The sequence below is a fragment of the Mandrillus leucophaeus genome, unplaced genomic scaffold (assembly GCF_000951045.1).
Source record: "Mandrillus leucophaeus isolate KB7577 unplaced genomic scaffold, Mleu.le_1.0 Scaffold76, whole genome shotgun sequence".
In the NCBI taxonomy this organism is placed as follows: Eukaryota; Metazoa; Chordata; class Mammalia; order Primates; family Cercopithecidae; genus Mandrillus; species Mandrillus leucophaeus.
The window spans coordinates 1,020,876-1,042,165 of record NW_012108252.1 but is presented as its reverse complement, the minus strand read 5'-3'; the positions used below and the strand labels follow the sequence as shown (position 1 = coordinate 1,042,165).

At 37.5% G+C, this 21,290-nt stretch overlaps 1 protein-coding gene across 1 annotated transcript in view; it reads right to left on the bottom strand.

The window, feature by feature from the left end:
• TMEM38B (transmembrane protein 38B) overlaps window positions 1-21,290 on the bottom strand; it is an 88,412-nt gene that overhangs the window by 53,655 nt on the left and 13,467 nt on the right. Inside the window, exons 2-3 of the mRNA XM_011966365.1 lie at window positions 13,924-14,080; window positions 548-732 (exon numbers count right to left, since the gene is read on the bottom strand). Of these exons, the coding sequence (XP_011821755.1) occupies window positions 548-732; window positions 13,924-14,080 (342 nt within the window). The remainder of the gene's footprint in view (window positions 1-547; window positions 733-13,923; window positions 14,081-21,290) is intronic.

The following is a 21,290-nucleotide window of genomic DNA, read 5'->3' as shown; positions in this document are numbered from 1 at the left end:
AAAATCCTCTGCTTTATACATTTCCTTTTCTGATATGACCAGTTTTAGGTGCAGTATATTGTAAAAAGAAGTTAGAGAGATGTGTTCAATTCCTACATACAAAACAAAAAGGCAAATGATGCAAAGTTCAGTGATCATGAACCCATAGTCAATCATATTTACTATTTCTAGTAATTCTGAAAGAAAAAAACACAGAAAAGATAGAGCAGTATTTTTTGTTCACATGTACCACATAATTTCTTATGTAAACTTATTTTATTTACAGTGGCACTATACTTTAATTAACTATAAATCTTTCTGGTTCTGGGGATCTTAATCAAACCAATCATAAAAATTTTCTATCATAAGACGATCTCAAAATAATGGCTTATGACTAGTACTAGTTTTGAATTAACTTTACTAGCCAACAGAAACAAGGTTTTTACCTTCCAAAAAATGTCTGTTATTAAAGTATGTGATCCATTAATGTAACTAGAGAACTGTTCAGTAATGGTATTAATAATACACCAATAAGAGAATATTTATGAACACATATTGTTAATATTACCTCGGGCCCATCCAATAGCTATCATGACGATCCAGCCATTTTTGTAATAGCTATTAGCATGTGTGACTCCACCTACTATTTTCCAAGTTCTGGTCACTTCCTTCATTCCTGAAGCCAGCAGTTGAACAGGTAGATATGAATAGCCCTGGCAAACTAGGTCATACGGGCAAAAAAATGTAATATACCTGAAAATAAAATGTACACATTTTAATATATGAATGGAATCAGAAGAACAGAAAATTAAAATCCAACCTAACAGCAGTAACAATTTGGCAAAACACAACAAATGAAATTTTCCATATAAACATTTAACTTGATTTCAATAAAAGCACAACTTGGGTAGGGAGTCAATATTTTAAATCACATGAAACATATGTCATCTGCCAAAAAGTCATGATCAGAGGAGAATGTAAATTGTGGACTTCTGAATACTTTATAGATAATATGAAATATTTAGTGAGTTCTTAATTTGTGCCTATATTGTTCTAGAAGCTAAGTGCTGAATCCAGTAACAAAACAAATGCATAATCATTTCCAGGGGTAGGGACTCCTACACAGTGTCTTTGTCCTCTGGGAAAATGAATTAGAGAAAGGGCCCTTTGGTAACAGCAAGGGCTACATTTCAATCCCAACTAACATATTCACCTGTGCCCCACTGTGCAGGACATAAACTACAATCTATACAAAGGTACATGACAGCTCACAAGAAGGCAGATTAATATTAAGGAAAAACACATTTCTACACAACTGAAAGAATATGAAGCTTGTTCTTTAATTTAGTTCACTAAGCTTAAGTTTTAACCAAATTAAATCGTGATGAAAAATAATTCAACCCATCTCTGGTAAATTATTTTTTTAAACTTCATTTGTTCTAAGCATCTGTTCAAATACTAGCAGTAAGATCTATCGGAAAACATACTGCTTTTTTCTCGCCATTCTCCAAATACTCTGGCAGACAATTTTGTGCTTAAAGTAGAACATATCTTCTTTCTAATAGGATGAATAAAAGACATGGCATGAAAGAATATCATATCTCTTTTAAAAGAAGCTATTAATCCTATTGTAATTCATGATTTATAAAGTCAGAATTCTTCAATGTTCATGAAATATGAAATGCTTGCCAAAATACTGCTTCAGCGACTAAATAAAAAGATACAATAGTCTGTTTAGCCTAAAGCACCCTTTCTTCTTCATCTCCACTTACCAATTCCTTCCTATTCTTCAAGGTGCCACTCAAATATTACCATAGTCATTGACTTTGGGATTCTTGTTTTATTTCATCATCTCAGCTGAGATCACATTCTGATGGCTCTGTAAAACTAAACCAATTGGTTCCTATGCCTAAAAATAGCTCTTTATACATTTTTCTTTATAGTATAAAATAAAGGCTATAATGCTCATAATGAACTATAATAGTTCTCAGATGACAGGAATCATTCATGTTACCCTCTAACCTAAAACTCAGCATGACGAAAAGTAGCCCTGAATTAAATCATTTATTAGCAATCAATCTAGAGACAAAATACAAAATATAGCAAATCAAAGCATTAGTTGATAATTAAAACGTTTGAGAAAAAAGAATAAACTATCTGAGAGTAGTAAAAAGATTTCTGAAAACCATTTGTATGGCTTTAAAATTTTACATGTTCATATAAGAATTTTAAAAACAACCAGTATGATTTAAAATTTTTACACATTCATAGAAAATTTGAAAAGTCTCTGTATACTTCTCTCTTTGAATATAGAACTAATTTCTAAGAAGTTGGTTAGTTAATGGGGGAAAGTATACACATTTAATTTTTAAACGTATTTTTAATAAAACAAAAATATTTTTGTATCTATTACAGATTACATTAAGGGGGATTTGTTTTCACCTTAGCAGTAATTAGCACCCAAAAGTAAAATATTCAAAAAAAACAACCAAAAGAATATTACAAATGACCCATTTTCATTCCTTACACTAAGCCTGACTTTAACACGAGTTAAAAACTTATACTATTACAATAGCAATCTTGGACTTTTATATTCAACTATGAGACATCATAGTATAACACAAAAAAATTTGCAATTATTGCAACTCTTCATTTAATCAGATCTTTCTAAAGCACAACTACAATAAGCTAACATTTTAAATAAAAAAACTATTTTCATTTGAGAGTTAAGTAGCCACAGGGCAAAAGAACAATTGTTTATTGTGCTCAGTAGACTTACAGGTAAACATATCAGACTAATGGCACCCTCAACAACCATTCCTGCTCTCTAACAAATTAGCTTTTTAAAATTCTTTTAATAGATCCCTCAACCAACACTTATTAGGTAATAACCTTGTAACTCCTTCTGTAAACATAATTTCACCTTTAACTAAAATTATCACATCTAAGGTAACTTTAACTTGTAAAGTGCCTAAAGAAAACGCATCGGAAAAAGAGAGAAGTGGTGGAATGAGAAAACAATTGACTTATCATACATTTAACTTGTAGAGGTTAAGTTAATGGAGAGAAAAAAGTAACGAAAGCATAAAAGTCTCAAACGGGATACAAACAAGATCCTAGACCACTAACAAATGAAATCTCAACCAGTTTAAGAAAAAATGAGAGTAGAATTTAGGTTAATACAAAAAGTTAGGCAGAGAGAAGCTTCCCAGGCTTAGTCACTGAGAACTCTGTTTTCACTCTACTATCAATTCCACTCCTCTATGGAAGACAATATCACTTAACTAAGACAAAACACAATGATAAATTAAATACAGTTCATGTTAGTCCAATATGACAGCTTTGTTCTTGCTCTTATCACCCCAACAAATTGCCAATTTTTTGTACATGCTTTAAAAAATATAGACAGAATGGCACCCATAAAATGATACCTTTTTGTTGCATTTTTCCTCATCTAAATGTAGTCTCGGTTACACAAATGTGCCATATGTAAGTAATTGATACTTGCAGTTTTAAGAAAAATGTACTAGGAAACAAAAATAAACATACTAAAAAATTATAAAATATTTATTTCCCCCGGAAACAGCTTTTCAAAACAAATAAAACCTATGAAAGTGTACACTGTCTTCCAAACAATACTATGACATACCAAGTTATTGTTTCTCTTTGCCAGTAGATGGTGCTGATTTCCAGATGTATACACTATGAGCTACTGTACTAAAGATTACCTTGCTTGCTTGTTTAAAAAATTTCTAACATCATTTTATCTCTCAAATTAAAATTAAATGGGCCAGGTACGGTGGCTCACACCTGTAATCTCAGCAGTTTGGGAGGCCAAGGCAGCTGGATCATAAGGTCAGGAGTTCAAGATCAGCCTGACAAAACATAGAGAAACCCATCTCTACTAAAAAATACAAAAATTGGTCAGCATGGCAGCGGGTGCCTATAATCCCAGCTACTTGGGAGGCTGAGGCAGGAGAATCACTTGAACCCAGGAGGCAGAGGTTGCAGTGAGCTGAGATCGTGCCATTGCACTCCAGCCTGGACAACAAGAGCAAGACTCGTCTCAAAAAAACAACACCTCAAATGAAGCAAAGATTACAAACTTGTTCTAAATATGAAAACTTTATAAAAGAAAATAGTAAAATACACTATGTCTTTAAGCCATAAATTTTTTATATTTAAGGATCTCTGAAGACAAAGATAACATTCCTGTTTCCAGAGCACAAAACAATATACTGTGTAAGTAAAGATTAAAGGACTAGATACCCCAGATTGGAATCCCAGCTTCAACTACTCAGTAACTGTGACACCTCAGGCAAGTTAGTAACCCCTCTATGTCTCAATCACATGCTTTTTAACATGTAATTGAATAAAATAATACCTACGTCACAGGGTTCTTGTCAGGTTTAAGTGAGATAATGTAAGTAAAACACTTAGAAAACTGAGACCCATTGTGCACATGTACCCTAGAACTTAAAGTATAATAATAATTTTAAAAAATGAAAAAAAAAGAAAACTGAGACACAGTAAATGCTGTGTAAGTACTTGCTATTATTGTTGTTTTGTAATGCCTAACAAAATACCTAGAACCAATAAAACTGCCATCAACAAAAGAACAAAATACAGATATTAATATAAGGGACTATATAGCAGGGGGAAGGTATGTTCTACAGCTACATACAAACACACAGATGAATCTTAGTAACATAATATTGAATACAAATCTTAGCTTTTTTATGTAGTTTTAGCATGTTTATATCCATAAACAATATAGTTGTTAAAAGTTTTATAAATAGAATCATATGTATTTTTCTGTTTAAGTTCTATTCCTGAGATTTATTCTTATTGTGTGTGGTTATAATTACTAATTTTCACCAGTATTTACCGTAACAGAATTAATGTGCCATAATTTATCGATTCATTTCTCTGCTGACAGAGTTGTTCCTAGTTTTCCCTATTATAAACAGTGTTTCTAAAAACATTCTTGCATATATCTGTACATAAGCAACATTTTCTCTTGTTTAATGCTTAAGAGATTTATTTTAGGAAAGTGATTCTTAAACTCTATTGGATAATGCCATTATGTTAACATCCATATTTTTTCTTCTGTGGATGAGCATTTTTATTGCTTCTAGTTATTTCACTGGACATCACGAAGTTGAAGATAACCTCTGAAGGTGGAAGAAAAGAGATGGAATGGGAGGAGACCACAGAAGGGACATAAAAACTAATGGTAAAGGTTCTGAGAAGATGGTAGTGGCTGCATACATTTTGATCTCTTCAAATTCCCATAAAAACATACAGAGAAATAAGACAGGAAAACCAAAATCCCTTGCACAATAGTTGACTCTTGAACAACATGGGGGTTAGGGATGCCAACCCCTATGCAGTCAACAATCCACACATAACTTCTGACTCTCCAAAATCTGACTATTAATATCTTACTGTTGACCAGAAGCCTTACCAATAATACGAACAGGTGATTAACATATATTTTTTATATTATATGTATAACTTTTTCACTGTCACCTATCTGTCCCAGATGTATTCTTATAATTAAGCCACAGAAAATGTTATTAAGAAAATTTTAAGAGGTAATGTATTTATTATTCATTAAGTGGAAGCGGATCATCATAAAAGTCTCCATTCTTCTTCATCTTCACAAAGAGTAGGCTGACGAGGAGGAGGGGTTGGTCTTGCTATCTCAGGGGTGGCAGAGGCAGAAGAAAACTGCATATAAATGGATCCACACAGTTCAAATTCATGTTGTTCAAGGGTCAACTGTACTTACAACAAAACTATGTAACAAGATATCCCCTCAAATCCCAAAATGCAAGTGGGTAGAGAAAAATCACCAACATCCACAACACTGTACTACTTGGCAGAAAGAAGAAAGCAACAAGGTGGCAACTGATGAACTTAAGACCAAAATAATACCAAAACAGCTAATGGATATTCACTGGAAAGCAGAGCAGACTAATTTGGAAACACACACAAACACACACACACACAAATGCTACAACTGACAGGGGTTCTGGCATCTCTAATACCAGATAAGACAAAGAGCCCATGATAAGAAGTTCTGAAAGGGTTGGAACAATTTAGTCCCTCTGAGCTTCAAGCTTTTGAAACTGATCCACCAGGGCTCTCTTCTATAACAAGCCCCACACTGAGAAGAAACTGAGAAGAATCGAACCTGAGCTCCCCACAATGAGAAGAAACTGGGAAGAATCAAACCTGAGCAGAATAGAAGAAAGAAAAGGCCCAGACCAAGTCAAGGAAGGCAAGAGACCCAAGAAATACCAAAAAGCAGGTCCTCATCTTTTGAACACTACATAAAAACAAAAGCAGGAGCTCTGTGAAGTCAAAAAAATATTTCCACCACATTCTGCAAGTTTATGAAAGCCAATTTCATATAAAAATGACCAAAAGTACCAAGATCAAATCCTATACAAAGTTATTACAAGAAAAAAATAAGCAGAATAAATCCTTACAGACAACGTAAGCACTCAGGAAAATGTCCCCACAAAACAGATGAAAACTGTAAACTATTTCAAAACAAGCTAAAGACATTAAGAAAGTCATGTAAGACATAAAAGAACACACATAAGAATAAGCAAAACTGAGAACCAAAGATTCAACACTCAGGAGAAAAAAAGAGATAAAAGAAAAAAAAATCACTTCCAAAATAAAAAACAAACCAGAAAACACAAAGAGAAATAAACATAACAGACAGTGTCTTCAAAGAAACAGCAGGTGAAAAGAGAAAAGAGAAAAACAGATGAAAAGCAGGTTAATTTTTTTAGAAATACAGATTTTTAAAAAATCCTTGAAGAAAGGCAAAGAAGAGCCAATATACCAATAATAAGAGTTCGTAACCAATGCAAAGGAAGAATACAAACACTAGTATTACTTTCTCAATTAAAAAAAAAAGTGTAGGTACCAAAAAGAACACACCATGTACAAGTGAATACTGTTGCACAACAACCAACACCAAGATATTTTATTTAAATGACTGGACTTTAATGAAAAAATAAATCTTTAGGGATCTAGAAAAAAAAAAGATCTTAAAAGAGAAAGAAAATTAAAAGATCACCAGACTTTCACAGCAGTGCTTTAAGCCAGAAGAAAATGGAGTAATATATATTTAAAATGACAGTGTAAAATAGTACATTTATTGTTAAAATGGGAGAATGAATAGAATATATGCAATAATAATTTCTGTAATCATTTCCTTGGTAGTCTTTGAACATTACTCTAAGACTACTGTGTGCATAATACAGAAAAAAATCAGTAATGTTAGAATATATTAATTGAATCACATCCTATGTCCTTAAGAATCCAAATTCTTAGGGTACAAGAAAGGAAACATATATGTAATAGGGAAAAAATAAATAAAAGCTATATGGTCCTGAATTTGAATTAGAAATATGAATATGAACTCATGAGTTATTTTATCTTCATTTTTCCTAGCTCTGTTCACTAAAAAGGCGGAGACATAATGATCAACCCAGTAACAATGAGCAGATGAAGTCTCTAGCACTCAAGTCGTGGTCTTGAAATGCCATTGTTCACCAAAAGAAACCAGAACATCTTAGAGAAACAAGTGATTCCAGAAGAAAAGCACAAGATGAATCTTACAACACCAGGTAGAAAGTAAGCTAATTCAAAATCTGTCTCAGGAGTCAACCTAAAGAGGCTTCCACTGGCTGAAGATGGGATAATTTGAGCTTCAATATGAAAATAACTGAAATTTTATTGAAACCAATGAAATACGGTTAGTCCATGGGCTCATAATTATTTTCTTTAAGCTAGTATCATTAGAGGATGACAGAGATCTAGTTCATTACACTGAAAATTGGTAAATGAAGGGAAAGAAGCAAGCATTACCTTTCCAGTATGAACTGTATAGCTGGTTTCCAAATAGATGATAAATAGGAAGTATCTATTTGTATTTTGGGATCTTTGGGATATCACTTTTCTGGGCAGAAACCTCTGTGGCTGGTGGCACCCTTGACCAAGCTCTTGTCCTGCATCCAGGAAGAATGAAGTACGCAGACAAGTGGAGGGTGAGCAAGACAAAGAGAACCTTTGTTTAGTGTTAGAGCAGCTCAGAGAAGACCCACAGTGGGTAGCTCCTCTTTGTAGGCAGGTCATCCTGTTGAGTGTGTAGCTCTCAGCAGAGAGGAGGGTGGGTGGCTCCTCTCTGCAAGCAGGTCCTCCCATTGTCTCTGCAGCTCTTAGCAGGGAGAAGGCTCCTCTCTGTGGTTTGTAGGCAGGTCATCCCATCAAGTGCTCGGCTCTCAACAGAGAGGGTAGCTCCTCTCTGCAGCTGGTCATCCCCACATCTGCAGCTCTCAGCAAAGAGGAGGCCCTGCAGAGAGGGTGGGGCTACTGCCTACTCCTGGCTCCCAAGAGCACAGGGGTGCCTGGGTTGCAGCCATGACTTGGGCAGCTACACTTGCACCTGGGGAGCTCCAGCCCCACCAACTTGGAAGGGGCAGGGCTCCCACATGTCCCCAGCTCCCTCCGCTCCGTGGGGCATGGCACTGGGCTGAGTCTCCTCGCTGTCTAGGGTGGGTGCTCCAGGTCCTCACTGGGCCTGGGCTGGCATCCGGGGCAGGGGTAACATTTCCGTGCAAGCTCTCTTTGTGGCCCCAAAGCTCAGGGGCGACCTGAAGCTCCCCCTCGGCCCATGCAGGAACCAGCCTGGCCCAGTCCCATCATGGAGGCCCCAAGGGTGGCTGGTGGGCTGTGGGGGATGGGGGGCTGTCCACCTTCTCCCTGTGCCCTCCCTGAAGCAGCTGGCATGATGGCAGCAGCCACACCAGATGGCCTGCGGCTGTTATCATTTATAGTAATATTCCAACTAATAAATAAGAAGAAAAGATAAAACTAGACCATCTTCACTTTGCAATTCCTAATAGACACTACGTGTAAAAGGGTGCTAATGTCACAAAACAGGACCTCTTAGAAGTCTTGCTAAAGGAATCTAGTCTAATCTGATTTGGATTCTGCATCAATCTTCCAACTGTAAGGAAACACAAAGAACAGAAGAATATAATGATCTATACCATGATTATGCAATCAGCAAACTCTGGACTATGGAAAACTTTACGGATTGACTGGCTCTGGTTCTTCAACAGATAAAGTTTAAGGAAAAGAAAGAAATGAAGGCATAACTTTTTTTTTTTAATTAAGAAACATATGAAAATTTTAAATAGGCATGACTAAACTATAGTATCTAAGGATAAACACTGAGTTATAAAATTATTAAAATATTCAAAGAAGTGATTACCATAAAAGTCAAGATACTGGTATGTTATCATAATGGTTATCTAAAGTAGGAAGTGGGTCGGGCACAGTGGCTCACGCCTGTAATCCCAGCACCTTGGGAGGCCAATGCAGGCAGGTCACTTGAGCTCAGGAATTCGAGACCAGCATGGCCAACATGGTGAAACCTCAGCTGTACTAAAAATACAAAAATTAGTTGGGCATAGTGTCATGCACTTGTAGTCCCAGCTACTCAGGAGGCTGAGGCAGGAGAACTGCTTGAACCCGGGAGGCGGAGATTGCAGTGAGCCAAGAGCCACTCCACTCCGACCTGGGCGACAGAGCAAGACTCCATCTCCAAAAAAAAGACAGAGAAGGGGGTCTGCATTTATTTACTTGTACACCACATGCAGTTTACATCTTCCTTAACTACTCTCCTTCCCAGGTAAATTCCAATTATATTCGACATCCAGCTAAGCGGGCCCATCGCTTCTCACCTCTATCCTAGTCAGTATGTTCAGCAAATATTTATTGAGCGCTTACTGTGGGCAAAACATTGTACTGGATAATTGAGGAGAAAAATAGATAATTCCCTTATTCAGTAAATGTCTACTGAGCACAATCTAGTGAATCATTACAGTATGGCCTTATTGTTTTGTTTGAGGTGTATTATTCATAACAATATTTTATACCATTCATATCTTAATACAATTATAGAACCCAACATACTACCAAAGATAAGTAATTGTGTGGTTATATGCCATCTAAAAGTATCCAGTGTTTGATCCCATTATTACAAATAATGAAAAAATGATTTGTTTTAATCTGTAATAAACTGATTTATTGTGCAGTGACTGTAATATACTAGAGTTATATTAAATTGTTTACTCAGCCTCACCAAACACATACTAGGACATAACCCCCAAAATAAGTATTTAACTTTGCATTAGATATAAAGGAGACTGGGTGTTATAATTAGATTATTTAAAGGCAGATAGTTGTTATCCCAACTGATGTAGTATGTTCTGTAATTGAGAATATGTTCACCAAATTTTACTTTTTAGTGATTTATATGTACATTTTATAGGGGACATGTTCTACGTATAGTGAATAAAAAACTTTTATAGTAAAAAAAAAAAAAAATAGCCAATGTGGGAAACATAGTGTGAGACCGCATCTCAACAAATATAAAAATTTTAAAAATGAGCCAGGGGCCAGGCATGGTGGCTCACTCTCTGATGGGCTATTATTCCAGTACAGTTAAAACAACATTAAAAAAAAAAATCAACAGATAACATGTTGGATAGCAATAATTCTAAGAGGAAAAATAAAGAAACATGATGTGATAGTCATGGAAGAGGAGGTGCTACTTTAGTCAGTGAAGGCCTCTCTGATAAAACAAAATATGACACTTCTGAGGAAAAAAGATTACAAAGAGAAGAAAGCAAGTACAAAGGCACTGAGGTAGAAGAATACCTTACATTTGAACATTCAAGAAATTGCAAAGCTCTAGCAAAGCTCATGTGACTAGAGAAAAGTGAGCAAGAATAGAGTTGTAAAACATTACATGAAAGAAAGTGAAAGAGAATATTTTGTAGGATTTTACAGGCCATGGTAAAAGTTTGGGATATTGTTCTTTTTTATTTTTTATACTTTAAGTTCTAGGGTACATGTGCACAACATGCAGGTTTGTTACATATGTATACATGTGCCATTTTGGCGTGCTACACCTATTAACTCATCATTTACACTAGGTATATCTCCTAATGCTATCCCTCCCATCTCCCCCAACTCCACAACAGGCCCCAGTGTGTGATGTTCCCCTTCCTGTGTCCAAGTGTTCTCATTGTTCAATTCCCACCTATGAGTGAGAACGTGTGGTGTTTGGTTTTTTTGTCCTTGTGATCGTTCTTAATAAGATAAGAAATTACTGAGCACATAAGTGACATGTTCTAATTTAAGTTGTCCCTCAGTATCTGTGGGGGACTGGTTTCAGGAGTCTCCCTCAAAATCTGTGAATGTGAGAGTCCCTATATAAAGTAGCAGAGTATTTGCACATAACCTACACACATCCTCCGCTATATCTGAAATCATCTCTAGATCATTTATAATACCTAATATAGTGTAAACACTATATAAATCGTTGTTACACATTTTTTTATTTGCATTATTTTTATTGTTGCATTATTTTTTATTGGATTTTTTCCCAAATATTTCTGATCTGCAGCTGGTTGAATTCAAGCATGCAAAACCCATGGGTATAGAAGGCCAACTGTAATAATTTTGTCTGCTCTGTGAAGAATAAAGAATAGACTCAAAGGGATAATCAAAGGAGCAGCAAGACCACTTAGGAAGCTCCTGCAATCATCCAGAAGGTTAGTATTATAGGAACAGAAGTAGAAATAACAGAAAGTATCAAATTCTGGATATCTTCCTTTTTGTATAGTTGCAGCATCTATACACATCAAAAAATTCTTCCAAAATGCTAATAACTTTGGAAAATATTGTTATAGAAATAAAAGTCTTTGGGAAAGTTTTCTAAAACACATAGCAACTGGAACACTACACTTTAAGAGACGGTTAAACAAATCTGTGAGAGATAGTGGCTATAAAGTGGGAAGACTCTAAAGTTAAAAACTTCGTGTTTTGATTCTAGCTCAACCACTTACTAGACAAGAAAATTATAGCAGCATTCCCTATGCCTCAATTTTATCATTTGTCAAATGGAAATAATAATAGCTACCTTACGGTACTCCTGTGATTAAATATGACAATGAATATAAAGAGCTTAACTGACATATGGTAACAACTCAACACTGCCATAGGTTCCCAGGATTACTTTTTCCCATAGTTATTATTTGTAATATCCCATATTCATTTTAAAATTATCACAATAAAAATGAACTGTAAGTGTTCCCGTTATATATTTAATGATATGGTTTTTAATAGAAAACACAGTTTCTGCTTTATATATAAAAAAGCACTATAATTTGTATTATAGATTTTTTTAAACTTGATGGATCAATCCTCTTAAGGATAACAAATTTGGATGTGCAAGAATTCAAAGCAATTCCGGGTAACATTTTTTTCTTCACTTCAAAATTATAAAATTTAAAGATCTCATAAAATCAACAGAGTATGAGAAGAATAATATGAGCCATAATTGTTTGGACTTTTTGGTTAGTTTCAGTTGGTCACATACATGATTTTATCATGTTGGATATCTGCATGTATCAGTTAGGTTCACAAGATAAACTCTAGGGCCAAATACTTAATGCCCTTTCATATTGGAAACGCTTCTATTAAAGACACATAAGAGGCTGGGCATGGTGGCTCATGCCTGTAATCTCAGCACTTTGGGAGGCTGAGACGGGCAGATCACTTGAGGTCAGGAGTTTGGAGAATAGCCTGGCCAACATGGTGAAACCCCGTCTCTACTAAAAATACAAAAATTAGCCAGACGTGGTGGTGCATGCCTGTAATCTCAGTCACTCGGGAGGCTGAGACAGGAGAATCACTTGAATCCAGGAGGTGGAGGTTGCAGTGAGCCTGTAATAAGGGTTAAAAACAAAACAAACAAACAAACAAAAAGTTTTCCTCTGCTTAGCAGCTCACTTCAAGGACAGTTATAAGATAACACTGTCCAAAAAGCCAAGGCCAAAGGAATGGGCTCCAGACACCCCTACTCCCTCCAGAGCAAGGTTAAAAAAAAAAAAAGAGAAAGACAAATTCCTTTACTGTTACTCCTTTCCCTTGCGTCTTAAGCATAACTATGTTTTACAAATATCTGTATTTAGCCAGTTCTTGTTTTTCTTTTGACACAGCTACAAGGCCACCAGCTATGTAAGGCCACAAGTTATACACTATATGATTAACTACTTTTGTTTTGCTCTTATAAGCCCACTTATAAAAACCTCGCTCTGTCTTTGTTCAAGGCCTAGCTTTTTGGAAGTAAATCCACTGAGCCAGTGCATACCTCAAAATAAATATCCTCCTGTATTCACCCATTCTGGTCTCTCTAATCCTCTGCATCCCTCAACAAGCCAAGAGTGCGCCACTGCACTTGCAGTCTTGCACATAGCAAGACTATGCTCAAAAAAAAAAAAAAAAAAAGTACCTAAGACAATGGCAGACAATAATTGCTTCTGGGAGAAGATAAGGGGAGACGAAAAAGAAAGAGACATACTTTGCACTTAAAGACTTTGGCATGGCTGGGTGTGGTGGCTCACGCCTGTAATCCCAGCACTTTGGGAGGCCGAGGCAGGCAGATCACCTGAGGTCAGGAGTTCAAGACCAGCCTGGCCAACAGGCCCGTCTCTACAAAAATACAAAAATTAGCTGGGCATGGGGGCGGGTACCTGTAATCCCAGCTACTCCAAAGGTTGAGGTGGAAGAATCACTTGAACCCAGGAGGTAGAGGCTGTAGTGAGCTGAGATCATGCCACTGCACTTCAGCCTGGGCAACACAGCGAGACTCCATCTCAAAAAAAAACAAACAAAACAAAACAAAACAAAAAAAACCTTTGGCATTATTTGGGTTCCTCCCTTGCAGATGCATTAACTTCTCAAGCACATAAAATATTGTTCAAAGAAAAAAAAATTCATTTTACTAACAATTTACAACACAATTGTTTAAATGTCACATAGGTCACCATAATGGCAGCTTACCAGATTGAAGATGCCAGTAATATGTTAGTGGTGTTTGTGAGAAACTTCAATGGAGGCTCTGCAAGCAGTAGACAGGATAAAATTCCTCCACCAAAGCAGTGGAGCATAGCAGTAAACCAGCTTGAAATAGGATTCTTCCATGCCAGTGCAGCTGCTCCTGAAATGGTAAAGTAAAATATGGTCTGCGATCATTATATATTTATTAAACAAGCCCCAAAGTACAAGTTGCACTAAACAAATAAACTTCTTAAATTCATAATTTTCAACAACTATTATTCATAGTTGTACCAATCAAAATCATTAAAAACCATATCTTTTATTCTTTAAAGCAAGACTGGAAACATTTTGTTAATGGGTGATTTTTGGCACTTTGGCACCTTTAAAATATGCTGTTCTGTTTAGGCTGTCATTGCCAGTTTCCTAGTAATGGATTATTATAAACAATATTCTCACTTATTGTCTCCTTTCATCCCAAACCCTACAGTAAGTACTCCCAGACAGTATGTCAAAGTGATTAAATAAGAAAAATTTATAATCTTAAGTATATTAGAAAATAAAGAAGCTGAAATAAACAAACTAAGCTTTCAACATGACAGGTGAGAAACAGAGTAACAAAATAAACCTAAAGGTGAAAGGTTTCTTAGGAATATATATTTATACTACCTCAACATGAGTCTTAACTAACTACTTATTAATTGTAGAGGGAAATAATAACTTCTGAGTGGGGGAAAGCTTGCAGACATCACTGTAAATAACATCAAATGACTGCTGATATGATGCACTGAGAACACATCATCACTTCTGTGGTATCTCTTTTTTTTTTTTTTTTTTTTTAAGACAGAGTCTCGCTCTGTTCCCCAGGCTGGAGTGCAGTGGTACAATCTTGGCTCACCACAACCTTCACCTCCTGAGTTCAAGCAATTCTCCTGCCTCAGCCTCCCGAGTAGCTGGGACTACAGGTGTCTGCCACCATGCCCAGCTAATTTTTGTATTTTTGGTAGAGACGGGGTTTCACTATGTTGGCCAGGCTGGTCTCGAACTCCTGACCTCATGATCCACCCACCTCAGCCTCCCAAAGTGCTGGAATTATAAGCATGAGCCACTGAGCCCGGCCACTTCTATGGTATTTCTAACAAAAATATACAACCTGAACTAATTGAATCAGACAAACCCAAACTGAGGGCTCCTGAGAAAACAAAAACAAAAAACAAACAACAACAACTGGCTTATATTTTTTAAATGTCAAAAACACCCCAAAAAAGGCCAATAAAACATTCTACATATGAACAATGTCTCTAACTCAAATTGTATTTATTTATTTACTTAATTACTTATTTATTTATTTTTGAGACAGGGTCTCGCTCTGTCGCCCAGGCTGGAGTGCAGTGGAGTGATCTCGGCTCACGGTAACCTCAGCATCCTGAATTCAAGCGAGTCTCGTGCCTCAGTCTCCCGAGTCGCTTGGATTACAGGCAGGTGCCACCATGTCAGGCTAATTTCTGTATTTTTAGTAGAGACAGGGTTCTGCCATGTTGGCCAGGCTGGTCTGGAACTCCTGGGCCTCAAGTGATTCACCCGCCTCAGCCTCCCAAAGTGCTGGGATTACAGGCGTGAGCCACCACACCTGGCTTCCAACTCAAATCATTTTATTTTTAATGTACTGGCATTTAGAAGAGAAAAAAAAAATTTCTCTGTCCTACATTAAGATGTTTGAAATATGCTATCAATAGAATGATTTTCCCCAAAATTCTTAGCAACATTTGTCACACTGAGACCTAAATCTAATTCCAAATATAAGATGTTTAAAATGCAAATAATTACATATGAACTTTAATATCAAAATACTTTCAGCCAGGCATGGTGGCTCACACCTGTAATCACAACACTTTGGTTTGGGAGGCCGAGCTGGCAGGATTGCTTGAGTCCAGGAGGTCAAGACCAGCTTGAGCAACATAACAAGACCCCCCCATCTCTACAAAATATAAAAAATTAGCCAGGCTTGATAGTACACACCTGTAGTCCCAGCTACTCAGGAGGCTAAAGTGGAAGAATCACTTGAGCCCAGGAGTTCCAGGCTGCAGTGAGCCATGACAGTGCCAATGCACTCAGCCTGGACACCAGAGTGAGACCCTGTATCGAAAATAAATAAATAAGTAAATAAATAAATAAATACCTTCATCATGAAATGAAAGCTACAAAGGAAAATAAAGTCATGCTCTACTTCCATAAATGCACTTAAAATCACATCTACAAAATAATCCCAAATTCTGGCAAAATGAATCATTAGACTATGCTTAAAACAGTTTTATGAACTTACAGTTATAACAAAACTTAGAAATATATTTTGTTAATGCACTACATACATGACTTCTTTATTTTGTTGTACTCAGTCTATTTTAGTTCTAGAGTGTGTCCCTGTTTTTAAGAACTAGTTGCATTGTAGTTATTTTCAAAACAGTTGACATTCAACTTGCTAGGGGCTGACATAACTTCTAGAAAGAAGCATGGGAATGTTCTAGCCTTCTCAAAGCTTCAACTCTACATATTAAGTATTTTTAAATTGCATATTAGTTTACTTTTGATTTAGTCTTTCCCCTTTATAGATTTATCATCTTTTTAAAAAGAGAGAAAAATGAACAACCCATATGCCTCAAGTATGCTTTTTCATCAAAATTATTTAAAAATAATCACATAGGCAACAGAGGCTTACAGATTATCTATGACACAATTCAAGGAGTTTTAGATCAAGCTGGGGGGATGTTTTTGGTTTTTACATTTTTTAAATTTTTTCAGGGACAGGGTCTCACTATGTTGGCCAGGCTGGTCTCGAACTCCCGGCCTCAAGTGATCTTCCTGCCTCAGCTCCCAAAGTGCTGGGATTATAGTGTGAGCCACTGCGCCCAGCCTTAGATCAAGTTTGAATCATAGTGGACCAGGTAGATCCACATGCTCACCTTGTAGTTATTCCCGAGTTCCTTAATGAGTAATTAGAACCGACATACTTGGCAACTGATTCAATGCCCATATAGATTCTTTGATTTATGGCATAAGGATCAATATGGTAGAATGGATCACATAGAAGCCCCTAGAGATTCCTCTCCTCACCAACAAAGTAACCAAAAACAATACCACAAAAATTGGTGCCAAAACCAAAGATGAAAAGGTGGCTATCACATTCCACTAACTTAACTGTTTGATCTAAATATAAGACAGATGGATCTTGGAGAATAGCTAGGAATTATAAACACAGAAAGGTCATGACTGTAATTGCAGCTAGTATTCAAGATGTAGTATTTTTACGCAGTCAAATCAACACAATTCTTACAACTTGGAAGCAAATGCTTTTTTCTTCCTATTAATTTGCAAAAAATCCCAGAAGCACTTTGTGCTTTGTTCAACCATTACAGTCTTGCTTCAGGTCTATGTTAACACTCTTGCTCTCTAAAATAGTCCAGAGATTTTGATCACATTGATCACACATCACACTGATCTGCACTGATGACATTATACTGGCTGGGTCTGATGAGTGGCAAGTAGCAAGTACTTTAGTTATCTTAATAAGATATATGCAAACCAGAAAGTAGGAAGTTCAAACCCTGCTCCTGGGTTTCTGTTCAGTCCGGAGATAGAAAACACTATTATTTAAATAGAACTCAGTAGGTATAAAATTGTTCACTAGGTTATTGAAAAGGCAAAATGTAAATACTATGTTATCACAGAGTTCAGTTCCAGAAAGCAGTTACTACTCTGGGGGACCAAAAAATAGACTGAAATTATTAAAATTTAGAAACTTGGTAGAGGAACTCTTTAGAGACCAAACTGAGACCCCTGTGGAGGAAACACTGCTCAGGTGGTGTTCTAGACAGCTCATTTATTACACAAATAAAATACTGAGTTTAAGTTCTTATCCCAAGCTACCTAGCCCATTACTGATACACTCTAAACTAGATGCAGGTCTCCTGACTTTATGAGCTCTTTCTACTACAACATACTCCCTGATTAATATTTTTTGACAGGTCACCCAAATATTCTAACTTTTCTTTCACTTAAAAAATATTAAATAAATTTAAGCAAAATTCTTTAAACTCACAGAAGTAAATTATGAACTGTCATTTCTGAAACATACCGGAGTCAAACCTGGCTTTCTTTTTTCTTTTTTCTTTTTTTTTTTTTAAGATAGGGTCTAGTTCTGTCACCCAGGCTGGAGTGCAGTGGCATGATCTCGGCTCACTGCAAACCTCCACCTCCAAGTTCAAGCAATTCTTGTGCCTCAGCCTCCTGAGTAGCTGGGATTACAGGCGCGTGCCACCACGCCCTGTCAATTTTTGTATTTTTAGTAGAGGCAGGGTTTCACCATGTTGGCCAGGCTGGTCTCGAACTCCTGGACTCAAGAGATCCACCCGCCACAGCCTCCCAAAGTGCTGGGATTACAGGCATGAACCCCTGCACATGGCCTTTGGTGCTTCAAATCATGTAACAAAGGGGCAAAGCTTTGGGGAGGGTCATAAATGTTCTCTATTTATCTGCATATTGATTGTGGGTGTGTTTGAAAATCCATTGAGCTGGACATTGATAACTTTTGCACTTTTCCCTGTTTTTACATGGAGATTCATAAAGACATTGCAAAACTGGGCTGCCACCACTGCTGCCACCTTTCCGGGATGCCCAGAACTGATAAATTCTAGACCTATAAACTTGCATCTCCCACAAATTAGAGGAAAGGAACAATGACAAACTTTATTCCAGGATTTAATTCATAGAAATGACAGAAATCATTGGAGAAAATAACCATGTCACATGATACCTTATTGAGAAATTGCTAATTATTGAAACCAAGAACATTAAATGGGTATGCAAAGGTAAGGCACAGAATAGTAAGAAATTTTGGAATTAACCAGATCTGGAGTCAAGAACTAGCTCCATAACTATAAACTATACGACTTAAGGAAGGTTATTTTATCCTTTTAAACTACTCCTCATCTATAAAATGAGTTAAATAATACCTACCTTACAGGAATGCATGAGGAATAGAATATACTGAAATGTTCTCTCAGTATTTAAAATCAATCATGCCTACTATTACTGTGTAGAAGGCGCGGTGGCTCACGCCTGTAATCCCAGCACTTTGGGAGGCCGAGGCGGACAGATCACAAGGTCAGGAGATCGAGACCACGGTGAAACCCCGTCTCTACTAAAATACAAAAAATTAGCCGGGGGCGGTGGCGGGCGCCTGTAGTCCCAGCTACTCAGGAGGCGCCTGTAGTCCCAGCTACTCATTCCCAGCTACGCAGGAGAATGGCGTGAATCCGGGAGGCGGAGCTTGCAGTGAGCCGAGATCGCGCCACTGCACTCTAGCCTAGGCAACAAGAGCGAAACAAAAAAAAAAAAAAAAAAAAAAGAAAAGGTAGTGCAACCTTATGTGACACTATCAAAAATAAAGAAAAAGCACCAATAAGTCTCTTTAGCGCTATAACAGCATCTTTCATTGTGGTATCCTCAACATCTAATATAATGCCCAATACAGAGTTTCAATGAATATTTGCTAAAATTAATTATGCATGATTTGAGAGAGGCTAGCAGAATAGTCACATCAGAATTTAGAGTAAAACAATACATTTTGTGTATAATAGAAATTACTGTAGTCAGGAAGTCTTATACAAAACGGTGGTTTGATGTGAATGTTGGATTGAAAATGTATTTATTTTAATGAAGACTTAAGAGACATTTAAAATGTAAGATAAGATAGATTAAAATTAATGATGTAAACTTCCCATTAAAATGGTTTCTCACTAGCAACCACCAAAACAGCATATTCCAACTTCCTAATAAAATGCCCAGGAGACGGAGAAAAGAAAAAACAGCACCAAGATGGCCGAATAGGAATAGCTCCAGCCTCCAGCTCCCAGTGTGAGTGACACAGAAGATGGGTGATTTCCGCATTTCCAACTGAGGTACCAGGTTCATCTCACTGGGGCGTGTTGGACTGTGGAGGCAGGACAGTGGGTGTAGCCCAACAAGTGAGAGCCAAAGCAGGGCGAGGCATCGCCTCACCAGGGAAGCACAATGGGGAAGGGAATTCCCTTCCCTAGCCAAGGGAAACTGTGACACACAACACCTGGAAAATCGGGTCGCTCCCACCCTAATACTACGCTCTACCAAGGGTCTTAGCAAAGGGCACACCAGGAGATTATATCCTACACCTGGCTCGGAGGGTCCGGCGCCCACGGAGCCTCCCTCATTGCTAGCACAGCAGTCTGAGATCTAACTGCAAGGTGGCAGCGAGGCTGGGGGAGGGGCGCCCGCCATTAGTGAGGCTTAAGTAGGTAAACAAAGCCTCCAGGAAGCTGGAACTGGGTGGGGCCCACCAAAGCTCAAGGAGGCTGGCCTGCCTCCATAGACTCCACCTCTGGGGACAGGGCATTGCCAAACAAAAGGCAATAGAAACCTCTGCAATTGTAAATGTCCCTGTCTGACAGCTTTGAAGAGAGTAGTGGTTTTCCCAGCACGGAGTTTGAGATCTGAGAACGGACAGATTGTTGAGTCTCAGGACTCAAGTGGGTCCCTGACCGCTGAGTAGCCTAACTGGGAGACATCCCCTACTAGTGGCAGACTCACACCTCACACCTCACATGGCCGGGTACACCTCTGAGATGAAGCTTCCAGAGGACCAATCAGACAGCAACATTTGCTGTTCAGCAATATTCACTCTTCTGCAGCCTCCATTGCTGATACCCAGGCAAACAGGGTCTGGAGTGGACCTGGAGCAAACTCCAACAGACCTGCAGCTGAGGGTCCTGACTGTTAGAAGGAAAAATAACAAACAGAAAGGACATCCACACCAAAACTCCATCTGTATGTCACAATCATCAAAGACCAAAGGTACATAAAACCACAAAGATGGGGAAAAAGCAGCACAGAAAAGCTGGAAATTCTAAAAATCGCAGCACGTCTCCCCCTCCAAAGGAACACAGCTCCTCGCCAGCAGTGGAACAAAGCTGGACAGAGAATGACCTTGACGAGTTGAGAGAAGACGACTTCAAACAATCAAACTTCTCCGAGCTAAAGGAGGAATTATGAATCCAGCGCAAAGAAACTACAAACCTTGAAAAAAGATTTGACGAATGGCTAACTAGAATAACCAATGCAGAGAAGTCCATAAACGAACTGATAGAGATGAAAACCATGACATGAGAACTACGTGACAAATGCACAAGCTTCAGTAACCGAATCGATCAACTGGAAGAAAGGGTATCAGAGATTGAAGATCAAATGAATGAAATGAAATGAGAAGAGAAGTTTAGAGAAAAAAGAGTAAAAATAAATGAACAAAGCCTCCAAGAAATATGGGACTATGTGAAAAGACCAAA